Source organism: Rattus norvegicus, chromosome 1 (genome assembly GCF_021556685.1).
Source record: "Rattus norvegicus strain SHRSP/BbbUtx chromosome 1, alternate assembly SHRSP_T2T, whole genome shotgun sequence".
NCBI classification, from domain to species: domain Eukaryota; kingdom Metazoa; phylum Chordata; class Mammalia; order Rodentia; family Muridae; genus Rattus; species Rattus norvegicus.
The window spans coordinates 209,969,193-209,983,049 of record NC_141534.1 but is presented as its reverse complement, the minus strand read 5'-3'; the positions used below and the strand labels follow the sequence as shown (position 1 = coordinate 209,983,049).

General features: G+C 46.6%; 1 protein-coding gene across 16 annotated transcripts in view; it reads left to right on the top strand.

The window, feature by feature from the left end:
- Positions 1–13,281, top strand: part of Mob2 (MOB kinase activator 2) — a 56,175-nt gene extending 42,894 nt beyond the window's left edge. For 9 of the 16 annotated variants that reach the window (XM_087583340.1, XM_087583401.1, XM_087583390.1 and 6 more), the window contains 4 exons: positions 5,186–5,346; positions 5,520–5,613; positions 11,443–11,567; positions 12,230–13,266. In XM_087583340.1, coding sequence (XP_087439466.1) covers positions 5,186–5,346; positions 5,520–5,613; positions 11,443–11,567; positions 12,230–12,540 — 691 coding nt within the window. In that variant the 3' untranslated portion in view covers positions 12,541–13,266. Of the gene's footprint in view, positions 1–5,185; positions 5,347–5,519; positions 5,614–11,442; positions 11,568–12,229 lie in introns of all 16 variants that reach the window. The other 7 variants (XM_087583423.1, XM_087583432.1, XM_087583446.1 and 4 more) reach the window with 2 other exon arrangements.
- Positions 13,282–13,857: the final 576 nt, after the last annotated feature.

Sequence of the window (13,857 nt, the reverse complement as noted above, 5' to 3'; positions counted from 1 at the left end):
CTGGTTCTTACCAGCCACCTTCCTAGTTGTCCTGTCTTTACTCCCTTTAGTTTGCAGGTGAACATCCCAAGCCACAGAGCATGGAAACGACTTGACAGCTTGGCCCTCACCAGCACCCTGCTCTGTAGTCTTAGTTTCTAGGATAGGATACACAGAAGACAGAAGGTAGTTGATAGTTTCAAGGAAAACCTACCCTTTGAGGACACTACAGGCCTGGTCCAGCGTTCAAGAGATGGATCTCTTCTTTCTGACTGAATGGTGATGAACTTAGCACACATTAGTAGTAGAAGACAAGGATTCAGAGAAGTGCTGAGGACAAGGAGTGTATGTGTCCCAAAGTCATTGGCAGAGCCCCTCCTGGAGCTTGTCCACAACTCCCAGAGAGGCTGAAGTCTACTCTGCTGGGCTACAAGGACTCAAGCTCATGCTGGGGCCTTAAAGTGCTCTCTTTCTATGTGGTACATCCACACCTGCCCTAACAGATTTCCATGCTGTTTCCCTTAGAGCCTGTCCTGTGCCAGGAGCCTAAAGGCTGGGTTGTACCCTACACTGTCTTCCGCCTGGTTTTGGCTGCTTTTGGCCCTGCCCTAGAGGCCAAGCACACATCGCCTTTTAAGGCTAAGCTCTGCCACGAGAAGCCAAAAGGAAAACATTTCCCTGGCATTCAGAGAACATTCTTCTTTCCTCTTTCTCTTAAATAAACCACCAGCAACCTTTTAAAGCACAAGAAAGGAAAAAATAGGTCACAGTCAGAAAGACCTTTCACCCTACCCCCATGTAGCCTCTTGGGGCTGTGGAACACAGGATTCAGGGCCAAGCCAAGCTGCCTCCTAATGCCATGCATGGTAGCTGGCCTAATTGCCTGTGCTCTCAGGACAGAAAGACAGGTATCTAGCTGGTACCCTGGCCTGAAGGCCTACCTACATTTATCTTCATCTGGACAGGGGGCGCTAACTGCAGAGGGCCTGGTGAGAATCTGAGCCAAAGGCTGCCTCCTGCACCACTACTTGCATCCTTCTGATTGAAGGATTCCAAGACCCATACGTCATTCCTTTAATACACTGTTCTTCCCTGCTAGGTAGTCTAGCTGCTCCTCACTCCTGTGAAGCAGGTGGGTACAAGGAGACTGCTTCTGGGACACAGGACCCCTCTGTTGGATCTGCTCCTCTTCTTACTTCCCTGGTCTGTTGTAGGCTCTGGACAGCGGGTGCTCCTTGGAATTGGTTGCCTTACTAGAGAAGGCCATACTGTGTTTCTTTCCTTGGACCTCCAACTGTCCAGCACCTCCCATAGAATGCCATATTAAGAGTTTCTGATAAAAAAACAAAACAAAAAACCCAACCTTTTCTGGTCACAAGGCTTCATGCCAGTATCAATTTACCTCATATTTTTAAAAGTCAGAAGAATTAATTTGATTACGTGAAGACAAGACTCAGCTTTGCTATGGGAACATTCATTGTGCTTCTCAGACTTATCACCCAGTACTCTGATCCTGAAGCCTGACCATGTCAGATCTGTGGGTGCTAGTAGTTCAGAGATTGGTAGAGACTCATTTGTTTCTAGTGTTGTGTGCTCAGTGCCTAGAAGGGCCTGTTATCCAGTGTGCTAGTCTGACATGGCCAGCCAGGAGCATCTGTAAACTACTTCATTTGACTATCTCAAGGAGCTCACCAGGGAGACTTCAGGTCAACAAGTCTTTCTAATCACTCACAGACTTAGTTCATGACAGAAACTTGAGCAGAGCCATCTGTTCTGGTAGGCAAGCATACCATAGATAACTCAGGCCAGGTAGTCACTGGCAGTCGGGCTCTGTAGGTCTCCTTTCATAAGGGTCACATCCCATCTCAGTGCCTGCCTAGAAGTTTGTTCACCAAGAGCCGAAGGCTCAGTGCTGCCGCCAGTGTTTGAGTAACTGAACAGGAGGAATTGAGCATGTGTGAGACTGGGGTGTGCTGCTTCATAAGTTTAGGATCTCTATTCAAGTGAAAACGATACATTTTAAAGACATATATTTGTTGTTTAAAATAGGGTTAATAAGCTCACTTTCTGTTAACAGAGCAACATAATTTTATTTAAAAAAACTTTTCAAAACAAGGTAGAAATTTAACAAAGAGTCCTGTGCAGTCTGGAATGTGAGGAGGCTGGGTTCTCTTATTTCCTCTGCCTTTACATGGGAACTAGTAGATGGAGTCTCAGTGCTAGGCAGAGCCTTAACCCTGGGGGTTGTTTTCTCTTGCATTCACTCCACGAAGGGTGACAGGGCTGGGAGACCTCTTTGGGTTAGCAACCTGGTACCTCCCATGGGTGCTCCTTCCTCTGAAGCTTTGATGGTAGCTGTGCACCTTTCTGAACTGGCCTGCCTGGAAGGAAGAATCTTGGTGTGTGTGGCCCATGGGGCCTCTGCTCAGGAATGTCCTTATACAAGTGTTGCAGCTCTGAGGGGAAAGGTATCCTAGCAGGTGGGAGCCAAGGAATACCACAAAACCACACCACACAAACAACAAACCTCACACAAGAGATTTATTGGGAAAGACACAGGAGGGCGGCTGCATCTGCTCAAATGAGAAGCAAAAAACAGCAGGAGGTAGTGGTTCTTAACCTGTGGGTTGTAACCGCAGGGATTACGTATCAGATATTTATATTACAATTCATAACAGCAAAATTATAGTTATGAAGTAATAGTTATAAAGTAGCAATGAAATAATTTTAAGGTTGGAGGATTACCATAACATGAGGAACTCTATTAAAGGGTTACAGCATTAGAAGGGATAAGAACCACCGATACAAGTTTTTTTGGAGGTGGAGCTCTCCAGGGTAGGGATTTCCAGGGTGAGTTGGTGAGATTTCATGTCCTGAACTTAGGGGGATTGGTAGAATTTTAAGCCCTGGGCTTGGCCATGTGTCTCTAGGGGCTGGCCAGGCCATTATGGCCATTAGAGTGTTCTGTGAACAAAGCCTGTCAGTTGGAGATTCTCAGGGATGGGGCCTGACCACTTGAGTCCCTTTAGAGGTTTACATTTTCCCTTTCTTTCTTCACTGTTGCTAAACAATCAGGGGTCAAGAAAGGAGCAATGTTGCTCTGTGTATTTACAGGTTGTTATCAATGTTCTTAAGGGATGGATGGTACCGGGCTTTGTATGTTTAAGTGGGCAATTATATCTTATCAATTGGATCTTAAAAAAAGAAAGAAAGAAAGGAGCAGTGTAATCATTAGACTACTCCCTGTTGAATGGGGTCATTGAAATCTTTGGGGCAAGTTTGATCTTCAATGTCAAGGTATAAATCAGGAGTTGCAGGCCTCTGGCTTCCTAGCTAGGGACCAGTAACCCTGTAATAGCAACTGATTAAAAGTCTGGTTAGAAATCTTGGATCCGTTGTTAAAGAAATCTAGACAAGAAGTTTATGAGGCAGGTTGTGACAATAGTGTTAAGAAAAGGAGCTAGAGTAAGAAGGGTAGTATTTAATTCCTTACTGAACCATCAATGATCCACTGGCCAGAGGCATGGAGCTGTTTCTTATGTTTTAGAGACCTGTCTGGAGTTGTTAGATCTGATTGTTTTTACTCTACCCAACTGATTGACATAAAAGCAACATTCCTTTCTGGGGAAAAGACAAAAACCACCTCTCTCTGCTGTTAGTAAATCTGATCCTCACTAATCTTATAGCAATTACAATGTGAGCCACCTGGTCAAGATCCTGATGAACTTGAGGAAAACTGATGGTAAATAGCTAGAGAAGTAGTCCTACCACTCCAGTGGCAGCACCAGGGGTTATGCCCAGGACTGCAGGAAAGCACTCCTGTGATGGGAACTGGCAAGGGTTCTTCACTGGGTCCCATTCCTAGTTTTAGAAAAAGGAACACCAAGGCACAAGTCCAAGACCAGCCAGTGGATAGGCAGCAGTAACCTTGAATGCTTGCAGAGAATTGATTGAGGCATTGTAAGTGTTTGTACATAGCAGCTGGATGGTAGTACTGGGGGGTAAGATATTTTTGTAGTCTGCAGAATCCAGTGTGCCCCCAAAGCATGTTTCTGAGGAGTTAAAGGAGTTTGTGATGTGGGAGAGATAAGGGTGGTGGTGATACTTGGTTTAGAGCAATTAATGAGCAGCCAGGTAAAAAGAGTTTTAATAAGCCAGTGGATGAGGCCACAAATGGTGGTCATAAGTTTGACTCTGGAAGGACACACAACCAACATTCTTCAGAGCAGTCAGGCAGAACCTTATTTAATAGCTGATGTGTGGAGGTTAAGGTCTAAAACAAGATGATGTGACAGGGAGGTGAGAATAATATCTAAAACAGGTGATATGAGCATGTTAGAACCTTTGAGGAGCTGCGGACCACTTCTGCCATGTCTATGCTCAAGGGTTGAGAGAGAGGAATGTGTTCCGTCTGTACTATGACCGTGCCTGATTGGCAGCTGTGATACATGCTATAGTAAAGTCAACCAATGGCCCCCGTCTGCCCTCTGGGGTGCCATGGGTCCTTACTTAGGATATAAAGACCCCTCATTCTGCATAAAAGGCAGAACACCTTCCTGGAATATGCATCATGTCTCTTACAAAACTAATAAGTCTCTGGCCGACATTGACAGTAATCTCTAGTTTGATCATAAAGAAAGTAAACATAGGAGACAGATGTTTTAGAAATCAATGTTTTAGATGTTACAGGGATAAGTAGCTCTTTTTGGCAATGTGCTGGTAAGCAGTTTCCAGACCCCACCACATGAGTGATCTGGTTAAATCATTGAATCTAGGTTTCCTGAACCTTTGAAGTCTCAGTATGGCAATAGCTTGGAGAAGATAGAAATCTGAATATTTTTTATCACCTTAACTTCCTTTCTTAGACCTTCAGAACTTTAAGCTTTCACATCCTCAGAACTTTTACTTAAGCTTTTTGAAAGAGGTTTATGCTTCAGGCATCAGGTGCTGCCCCCTGCTGTCACACATGTGTTGCATCCCAGGTCCACAGTGCTATCCACCAGGATTTCTATAGCGTCATGACCATTTGGATTGGCCTATGGTATCATAGCCACCCAATTACCCAGAGAAGTCTGGCCTTTGGTAACCTCGCTCCTTGCCTCCATCTGACTTAATTAGCCCAGTGTTCAAAAATCCTTCCCCAGAACCCTGTGGTTTGGGCCCAGGTGGGAGATATAATGACCATGCCATCCTTCTTTCTTGGCAGGAAGTCTAAAGCAAAGCCAAACGGCAAGAAACCTGCTGCAGAGGAGAAGAAGGTGTACCTGGAGCCGGAGCACACCAAGTCCAGGATCACTGACTTTGAATTCAAGGAGCTGGTAGTGCTGCCCCGGGAGATCGACCTCAACGAGTGGCTGGCCAGCAACAGTGCGTGCGGGTGGGGAGGCGGGTACAGCAGCTGCAGGGCAGGGAGCCTCCCCCATCTCCAAGTACCCCCAGAGCAGTAGTCAATGGACAGGCTGAACTCAGGTAAACCCACTGCCTGTCACACCAACTGGAGCAGAGGAGTTTACTCACCAGGCCCTTTGCTTCTCTTCCAGCAACAACATTTTTTCACCACATCAACCTGCAGTATAGCACAATCTCAGAATTTTGCACAGGAGAGACGTGTCAGACAATGGCTGTGTGCAACACGTGAGTAGCAGCCTGGCCATAGCACGCACCTATTGGGAATGTGGGATGGGCTGTGGTTGACCTTGCTGTCTGGGCTACTAGCTTCTCAGACTACATTCTTACCTGGATTCCCTGAATAATCTCAGGCTAGGCAAAGTCTTTGTGTACCTGAGAGGGCAGGTGTCCAGCATGAGTGTCTGCTGGGTGGCATCAGAAGCCAAAGGCAGCCCATGCTTACATGGTCTCTGAGCCTGAAGAGTACCCAGTGTCCTAAGGAGCTGCAGGGCCAACTAAGCAGGTTCATTCTACTAGTAGAGGTGTCTTATTGACACTTTCTGAACAGGTCTAGTCTAGTGCTGACAATTCTCTTCTGATATATTATGTCTACATTTAGTGCTGTAGTATGTAGATATCTGCAGGGGCTCCAAGGACTCTCACTGCCATTGAGTGGTACATATTTGCCAGAAGCTCCAAGTTGATGGTAGGAATGACTATTCTGGTGCAGGCAGAAGGCTGGATGTGGCCAAGGAGATGGAAGATCTTCCGTGATGGCTTCTTGTCATCGAGATGCTGTAGGCACATGGAAAAGTGTGAGTGTGTGTAGTATAGTGTATACTCAAGCAGTCCTCCATGTAGGTGCAGCTCTCCTGAGACCAAAAAAGGCTCTACTGTAAGTCCGCATACAGCAGGTGACAGGAATCTCTGCCTCAGCTATCTGGATATGCTCATATAGCTGTAGTGGCCACAGCTCAGTTTCTGGTGATATAGGGGGGAACAGAGTGCTGGGCTCTGTTCCTCCAGGAGGGTCAGGTATCACCTAAGCATTTCCAGAGAAAGTGAATAGGCTTTGGGGAACAAGCTTGGTATGTAGGACAGAGGTTGTGGCCCCTGAAGGAACTATGACAGATTTTGAAGTGGCATTTGAGAGTGTGTGTACAGTCTAAACAGTGTCAAATGTACCCTCCCTGGCTTCTCCCGTGTGCCTTTCAGTGCTGACTTTGTTTGGGAGAAGCTTTCTCAAGAGCATAGAAGCTAGTGTTCTACAGACCTGTATATGGTGTGTACTAGCGAGCCTGGGCATCTAAGCCTTTTGCTCACCTTGTGGTATCACTTAATAATTCCTACTATAATCCCCTTGCAGGAATCATGTGAGACCAAGAGATTTTGGAAACTCAAAACTAGTTTAAAAGGATAAAGGGGGTTAGTCAGAAATCCACAGAACTCCTTACTGTGCACAGCCCTGGAGGTTTGCCTAGGCTAGGTCTCATTTCCATCTTTATAGCACCTGCAGGATAACCTTAAAGCCAGCATTGGGAACCAGAGGACCAAGACCTATTTAGAAACATATCCAAAGAGGTCCCTCAGAGACATCCCTTTACATTGGCAGAGCTAAGCAAAGCCTTAAGAACTGGTCTGTGAAGTAGCACAGATGGCAAGCATAGTAAGGCCCCATGGCATCCAGGGCAGAGCTGTGGGCCTTGGGGAAGCACCCCCATGTCTCGGGTGCTTCAGGGAAAAAATATTACTCCACATTCCACATCCAGTGGCCATGTCCTTCAGGAACACAATTGAATGGACCACTGCAAGCTATCTGCCTTCTGTAGGAGAGTTCCAGCCATTTTTCCAGCTGTGTGACAGCACATAGGAAGAGTCACAGCAATGAGAGGCACAGACTCTTCTTTGGAGCTCTCAGAAGTAGTTTGAAAGTGAAACGGACTGTGGTCTAACATATTCTCAGGGTTCAGAGAAGGGACATGTGAGCCATGGTGGTGAGAGGGGGAGAGGTGCCTACTTCTTGTTGGTGACTAACTTTCCCCAGCTGATGCCAAACTCCGAGCAAAATCTTGAGCGTGAAAAGCCAAATATGTACTTTGAAATTCTTTATGCAGCTTCAAAAAATGACACAAAAACCATAGAGTCAGAACCATAATGGGCAAACTGAAAAGGAATAGTTAAAAAAGGTGCCCAAATACAGCAAGAGCATAGAAGTATAAAGATTAAAAAACAGAACAAGCAGAAAACCAACAATGGTGATGTAAATCCAGCAGTGACTGCCACAATGTGAACATGAGAGTTTCCAAGAGATTTTTATGAAAATGTTCTTGTAGAACTAAATCTGAGCTTCCCTGTGAGAACAGACTCGCTGTTGTCTGTCTGGACTGCCGTAACTAAATGCCTGGGATGGAGGCTCCTGGGCAGCACTGGCGTATTCCTCATGGACTGTACGTTCAGGTCCAGGTTTGCAGTCTGGGAAGAGCTCATTGCTTCATTTCAGCAGCTCTTTTTGAAAAGCATGAGTACTAGTCATGGGAGCACTGCCATTGTGGCTTGATCACCTCCAGAAGCCTGCTTACTAATAATGTGACTTTATAAGGATTCATTTTAGGGGTTTGAGGGACTTAGATACACCAAAGTGTTCGTTTTGATTGATTGGTTAGTTGACTGATGATTTATGCTGAAGTTCAGAGTCTTATGCATGCTAGCGTGTGCTTTGCTACCAAGCCATATGGCCTGCTCTGTTTAAAGTTTTGTAAGAGACAGAATTCTGCCATGTTGTTTAAGCTGACCTAGAGCTGGCACCCTCCTGTCTTTATCTGCCAAGTAGCTGAGATCACAGGTATACCCCACCTTTCTGCACCTGGCTCATACTGGCACTTTAAATGCTGTAAACTGGGAGAGTTAAGAGTAGACTATGACAAACCTAGCAAACACTACCAAATGAGAGCTGAAGTAGCTGTGTTCATAGTAACAGAGACTCAACATCAGCCAGGTTGCAGAAGGAAGTTGTGAATTGGGAAAGGATGTTGATCAGGCCAGTGATGTTCCTCAGTGCCTGTGTGCCAGATGGCAGAGATTCACAAAGCAAACCACCAGCTGCAAGGGGAAAGAGGCTGAGGTGCCAGTTAAGGACATTCTGTCCCAGCAGCAAAATGAACCTTAGTTTCAACTTCACAAGGAATGCTCACCAAACAAGATGCTGTCCCAGCTCCCAGAAGAGCCCTTAACCTTTAAAGAGTTGAAGTCACATTAAGTAAGTTATTTGATTATTGTGGACTTATACTGGGAATCAGTATCAGAGATATAACAGACAAATTTCCAAACACTTTGGAGCCAGCACATTCCTAAGTAATCCATAGGTCAGGGAAAAACAATCTCAAGGGCACTGAGAAGCTTTGTTGAGCTAAACATAAGTAGAAACGGAAAGTTTCAAAGTTTGTGAGATACAGCCAAGTGTGGTAGTTGGTGGTTCACATCTGTAATCCCAGCATTTGGGAAGTTGAGGCAAGAGAATCGCTGTGAGTTTGAGGCCAGTCCTGGCTACAGAGAAGACCTGTCTAAGAAAATGTTGAGTTGGAGGGAAAGAAAGAAAGAGAAAAGTTTGTGGGCTGAAGCTACAGCAAGGTAGTGAGAACAGTTTACAACACCAAGTGCACATTTTAGACAGACCTCAGAGAGCAAGAGTAAAACCAACCTAAGTAGACATAAGAAAGGAAATCATAAAACAAGAGCAGAAGTCACTCAAGTTGAGTTCTAGAAATTGTAAGGGAAATATGTGCTTGCTTGGAAAGAACAACAGAGCTAACAAGCCTTAGCAAGAGACACAAAAATGAGACAAAAGGTAGGAATTATGAACATAAGAAAGTACACCAGTTCCTTATGAATCTAACAGATGTTACAAAGGTAGTTAGGAAACTGCAGGATCCTCTCCAAATGTTACACAGCCAGCATGAAATCAACTGTTCTTTGGAGAAGAAAACTTGAAGGCTCATCCAGTCCAGTAAGACAAGGGAGAGGGAGGAAAAGTCCTTATCAGAAAAGAAAAACCTCAGCTATCCCTCTGCAGAGAGAACAACTATGAATGCTGAAGGAATCTAGCAACAAATAAATTCTGCAAAATGAGCACACAGAAGCAATCAAAGGTTTGTGTGATTGAAAACCTAACTAATAAACCAGAACCATTTACAATAGCTCTAGAGGCAACCAAATATTTAGTTATAAACAGCATTCACATGGCTGTTTCACAGACATCCAGGATGGAGAGTCAAAGACAGCACACAAACAGCCACACTCTGTTCATGGATTGGAAGATAATAGCTTAACGTAAAAATCTACAGAGTGTATCTGTGGTTTAGAATGTTCTCAGTTAAAAACTCTATCAGAGCTATTAGCTACTAGACTACTGTGTTTTGGAATTTATATTGAATGGGCAGCAGGAGTAACCACAACAACAATACATCTGGAGGAGGCCCATGGTTTGAAGATGAACTGTTAAACATAGTGACAAGAAGTGTGGTGTTGGCCAAATGTGAGACAGAAGTTAGTGAGTCAGAGCAGAGTCCAGAAGGAATCCCAGAAGCATAGTCCTTTGATTTCTGATGAAGTGGCTAGTGAAACAGTGTAGAAAGGATGGTTTGGTTTTGTTTCCCAACAACTGCTTCTGTGAAATACAATATTACACAGAGGAAAGGAAAAGTACCTCAACTTTAAGGCTCGCACCTGATGCAGAAGTGGGAAAATACAACAGCTTTAGAGGGCAGGAGGAGATCTTTGTGATCTGGTATTAGGCTGGTGGACATTACACCTAAAGAGTGGCCCTCTTTAGTGAGCAGAACGCAGCCAACTGGACTTTATGATTCAGAGTTTCTCTAAGAGAGATAACGGAGATGAAAGAATAAACACAAACTATGTGGAAACATCTGGGAGGCACCTGTTGCACAAGAACTAGTATCCAGGACATACAGAGAACTCTTAGAGCAGCAGCATGCAAGCAGTGGCCTGACCAACAAGAACGGGGAAGGACCAGTTGCTGCAGTGACAGTGTGGCTGTGAGACACTATAAAGATAATACCAGGGTTTAAAAGAAACACAAATGAAGCCCACATTGGTACTGCAGAATACTCGATGCTGGGGAGCACATGTCATGCTGGTGAAATACAGGTGGCACAGCATATGTGATAACTTTGACCCGTTCTTATGAAATGATGCACAGACCTGCTGTGACCATAATCCTGTCCTCGGCTTTGCTTTAGAGTCATGAAAGCTTGTATTAACATAAAACTGCCCCCTCCCATGGAGACAAATGTAACAATATGGCCCATAATTGTCCCCACTTGCAAAGAATCACAGTCAGCAGGAGCTTGTGGAGCATGCTATGCCTGAGTCTAGAACGCCTACATGGTGTGACATCTCCACTGCAGTGCCAGAGGTTTGTGAGAAGCTCCTGTGATCGCTTTATCCAAGATCTCCCAAGGAGATGCCCGAGGCAGTAGCAGGCAGTGGCATCAAGGGCAGCACTAGCTCCTTTGACAGAACCCAGAGTGACTGTGATAGTGCACATGGTTAAGACCCAGGAGCACTGTACATCTAGTATCTCCCCAGCCCTGATGCTGGTCTTCAAGAACTGACTACCTCGTGCATAGGCTGAAGAGTCTGGGGTGTGCCTCTAGGGGTCAAGTCACTTGACTGCAGGCATCTACTATTTCCCATGGGATGACTGGTTTCTAATTCTGGGAATAGGACACTGCCAAGGTTCTAGGCTCTGACCAGTCGCAGGCTATCTCCTAGACAGATAACCTGTACCCAATTAATTATAAAAAGTATAGATTTATTTAAAAGAAATAAAATCTGCAGAAGTAAGCAAAACGAATGTGTCACATTGGGCTACGTGTACATGAGGCCCTTGCTCTCCTCAGATGCTATTCTGGGCACTTTGTCCCATTGGAACAGTTGTATATAGCTCACCACACCCAGCTGCTGCTGCCTTTGAGTTTGTGCTGTACGTGTGGGAGCCTACACTGGGGCGGGTATTTGGCAGGGTTGACACCCTGACCAAAGTCTCTGTCCCTACAGACAATACTACTGGTATGACGAGCGGGGGAAGAAGGTCAAGTGCACTGCCCCCCAGTATGTTGACTTTGTCATGAGCTCTGTGCAGAAGCTGGTAACTGATGAAGATGTGTTCCCCACAAAATACGGTATGTCTTTTGCAGCTTGCACGCAACTTCTTATGCAAAGCCAGCAAGTTCTTCAGCACTGGACTAGAGAGTTTCTGGGGTGTGATTGCAAGTGGGGTCTAGAAGGGCTACAGTTTGATGATTCTAGCTCCTGCTTGGCACAGGGGACCTGGGCTAAGGAGGAAGGAAGGTTCCCAGGCAGAGTTCAGCCCAGCTGGGGACAATGCCCACCTATACTCTAAGCCCCACCACTTGGCCCCCTTTGGCCCTGTTCTGCACTATGAGGCCATCACAGTCCATCTTCCTGGGGCTGGTATTTCCAGACCTATCAAAGTCCTAATGGGGGCTAAAATCTCACCTTGAACAGTAAAGGGGCCAGCACTGGTTTCCAGGGATTCCCATGTACTCGTTACTGCTCCCTTACCTGGTCTACAGATACCCTGGGTGTCTGCTGGAGGAAGCACATGGAGCCTGAGTGCCCACTACATATTCTTTGCTGTGCAGGCGACCAGCATGGCTCAGCCAGCACCTGTTACTCTGGGCAGATGCCACTCTGGGGGACAGGTTGCTGGGAACTCTGTGGAGGAGTGGTAGCAATTGCAAGCTCTTGAGGCCCATCCAGAGAAGCCTAGTTGTAGGAGCCTGGCCTCCTTGCAAGTCTGTGACATGTGGCCTCCCCCTAGGCAGAGAATTCCCCAGCTCCTTCGAGTCTTTGGTGAAGAAGATCTGCAAGTATCTGTTTCACGTGTTGGGCCACATCTACTGGGCCCACTTCAAGGAGACCCTGGCCCTTGAGCTGCATGGACACTTGAACACACTGTACGTGCATTTCATCCTCTTTGCCAGAGAGTTCAACCTGCTTGACCCCAAAGAAACCGCTGTCATGGACGACCTCACTGAGGTGCTGTGCAGCAGCCCGGGTAACAGTGGTGCCACTGGGGATGGGGCCAGCAGTGGAGCTTCCGGAGCACAGAACCACGTGAAGGAGAGATGAGTCTCCAGGGCCAGATGGGTGCACATGTGCAAAAAGACAACTGTGTGTCTGTGTGTGCGCACACATGCCCGGGCGTGCTGCTGGCAAGGTCTGAGGGCCCCGGGCTGCTCAGAGTGTGGGCTCCATGGATGCCGCTGGAGTCAAGGCGTGTTTCCTGACTTCCCTGTTGGATGGATGAGTGCTGTTTGTAGTGAAGAGCCTTTGGAGTCATTCATTCATTCAACAAACATTTATTGGACTGATGTTTTGATTTTTCTTCTGTGGGGCTTTCCTTTCTTGGGTCTTCCATGTGGCTCTTGCCCTCCCCTCCCCTGCGGGGTGGGGGGTGTAGCTCTGTGGCTTTGAAAGGAGCACCTTGTGAGAGGTGTCTCCCCCTTATGGGGCTTGCCCTGCAGATCTGGAGTTCTGCTGTGCTTTGGGGATGGGCTTTTTACAGAGGCCTGCCCTGCAGCTTTTGTCCCTAGCCCTCACCTGGATCTTGGCTCAGAGTCCCTGGGGTAGAGAGGCCTGCCTGGGATGACCCAGGAAGGCCCACACCTGCTGCTTGCTCCTATTACCCCTTCTTGCTGCCTCCTCAGTGCCCAAGGAGGCCCCATTTGTGTGTAGGGGCCAGGGCAGCCCAGGACCTGGCTGCGGCCCCATGTGGAGACAGGGCTGTCAGTGAAAGGCAGAATCTGCTTTAGTTCATCTGTTCAGACATAATAAAAAGAATTCTCTCAGGTCAGAGCCTGTGTCCTCTCAGCCTGCTGTTTCATATTGTTCCGAGCCTTCCCTGAGGTTCCTTGGTAGGGAAGGGTGCAAGCACCTTAGCCTTATCCTTGAGTGAAGATGGAGATCTTCAGACCTGTAGAATTGGCTTAACATTGGGAGCCTAGGAACAGGCAACCTGCTGCCTAGATGGGAATGGGATCTAAGCCCAAGCCTAGAGCTGGCCTGTGCCCAAGTAGGGGAAGAATGGAGTCAGACATTGTTATGGCTTGGTTTTCACACACAGCAAACTCAAATCTTTGGATTCTGGCAACCTGCTTGCTATGCCTACCAACTGGCACCAACAGCTCTGGGATGCTTAGTGCCCCCTGATAGGTTTCCTTTAAATTGTGGGACCCTCCCAGGGTTTGGGGTTTTCTTGGCCTTTTGGCTTAGCCTGTGCAATGCATTTGTGGCTACTCCCTCACCCCCTTTTTAACTTATTGTGCCATCAGATGTCCCTGGGAGGCTGAACTTGGGCCAGGAGGCTCTTCTTTTAACACCTGGACCAATCTCAGAGGCCATTTGTCCCTCTCTAATTTAACAGAAAATTCTAGGGTACATGGAGTT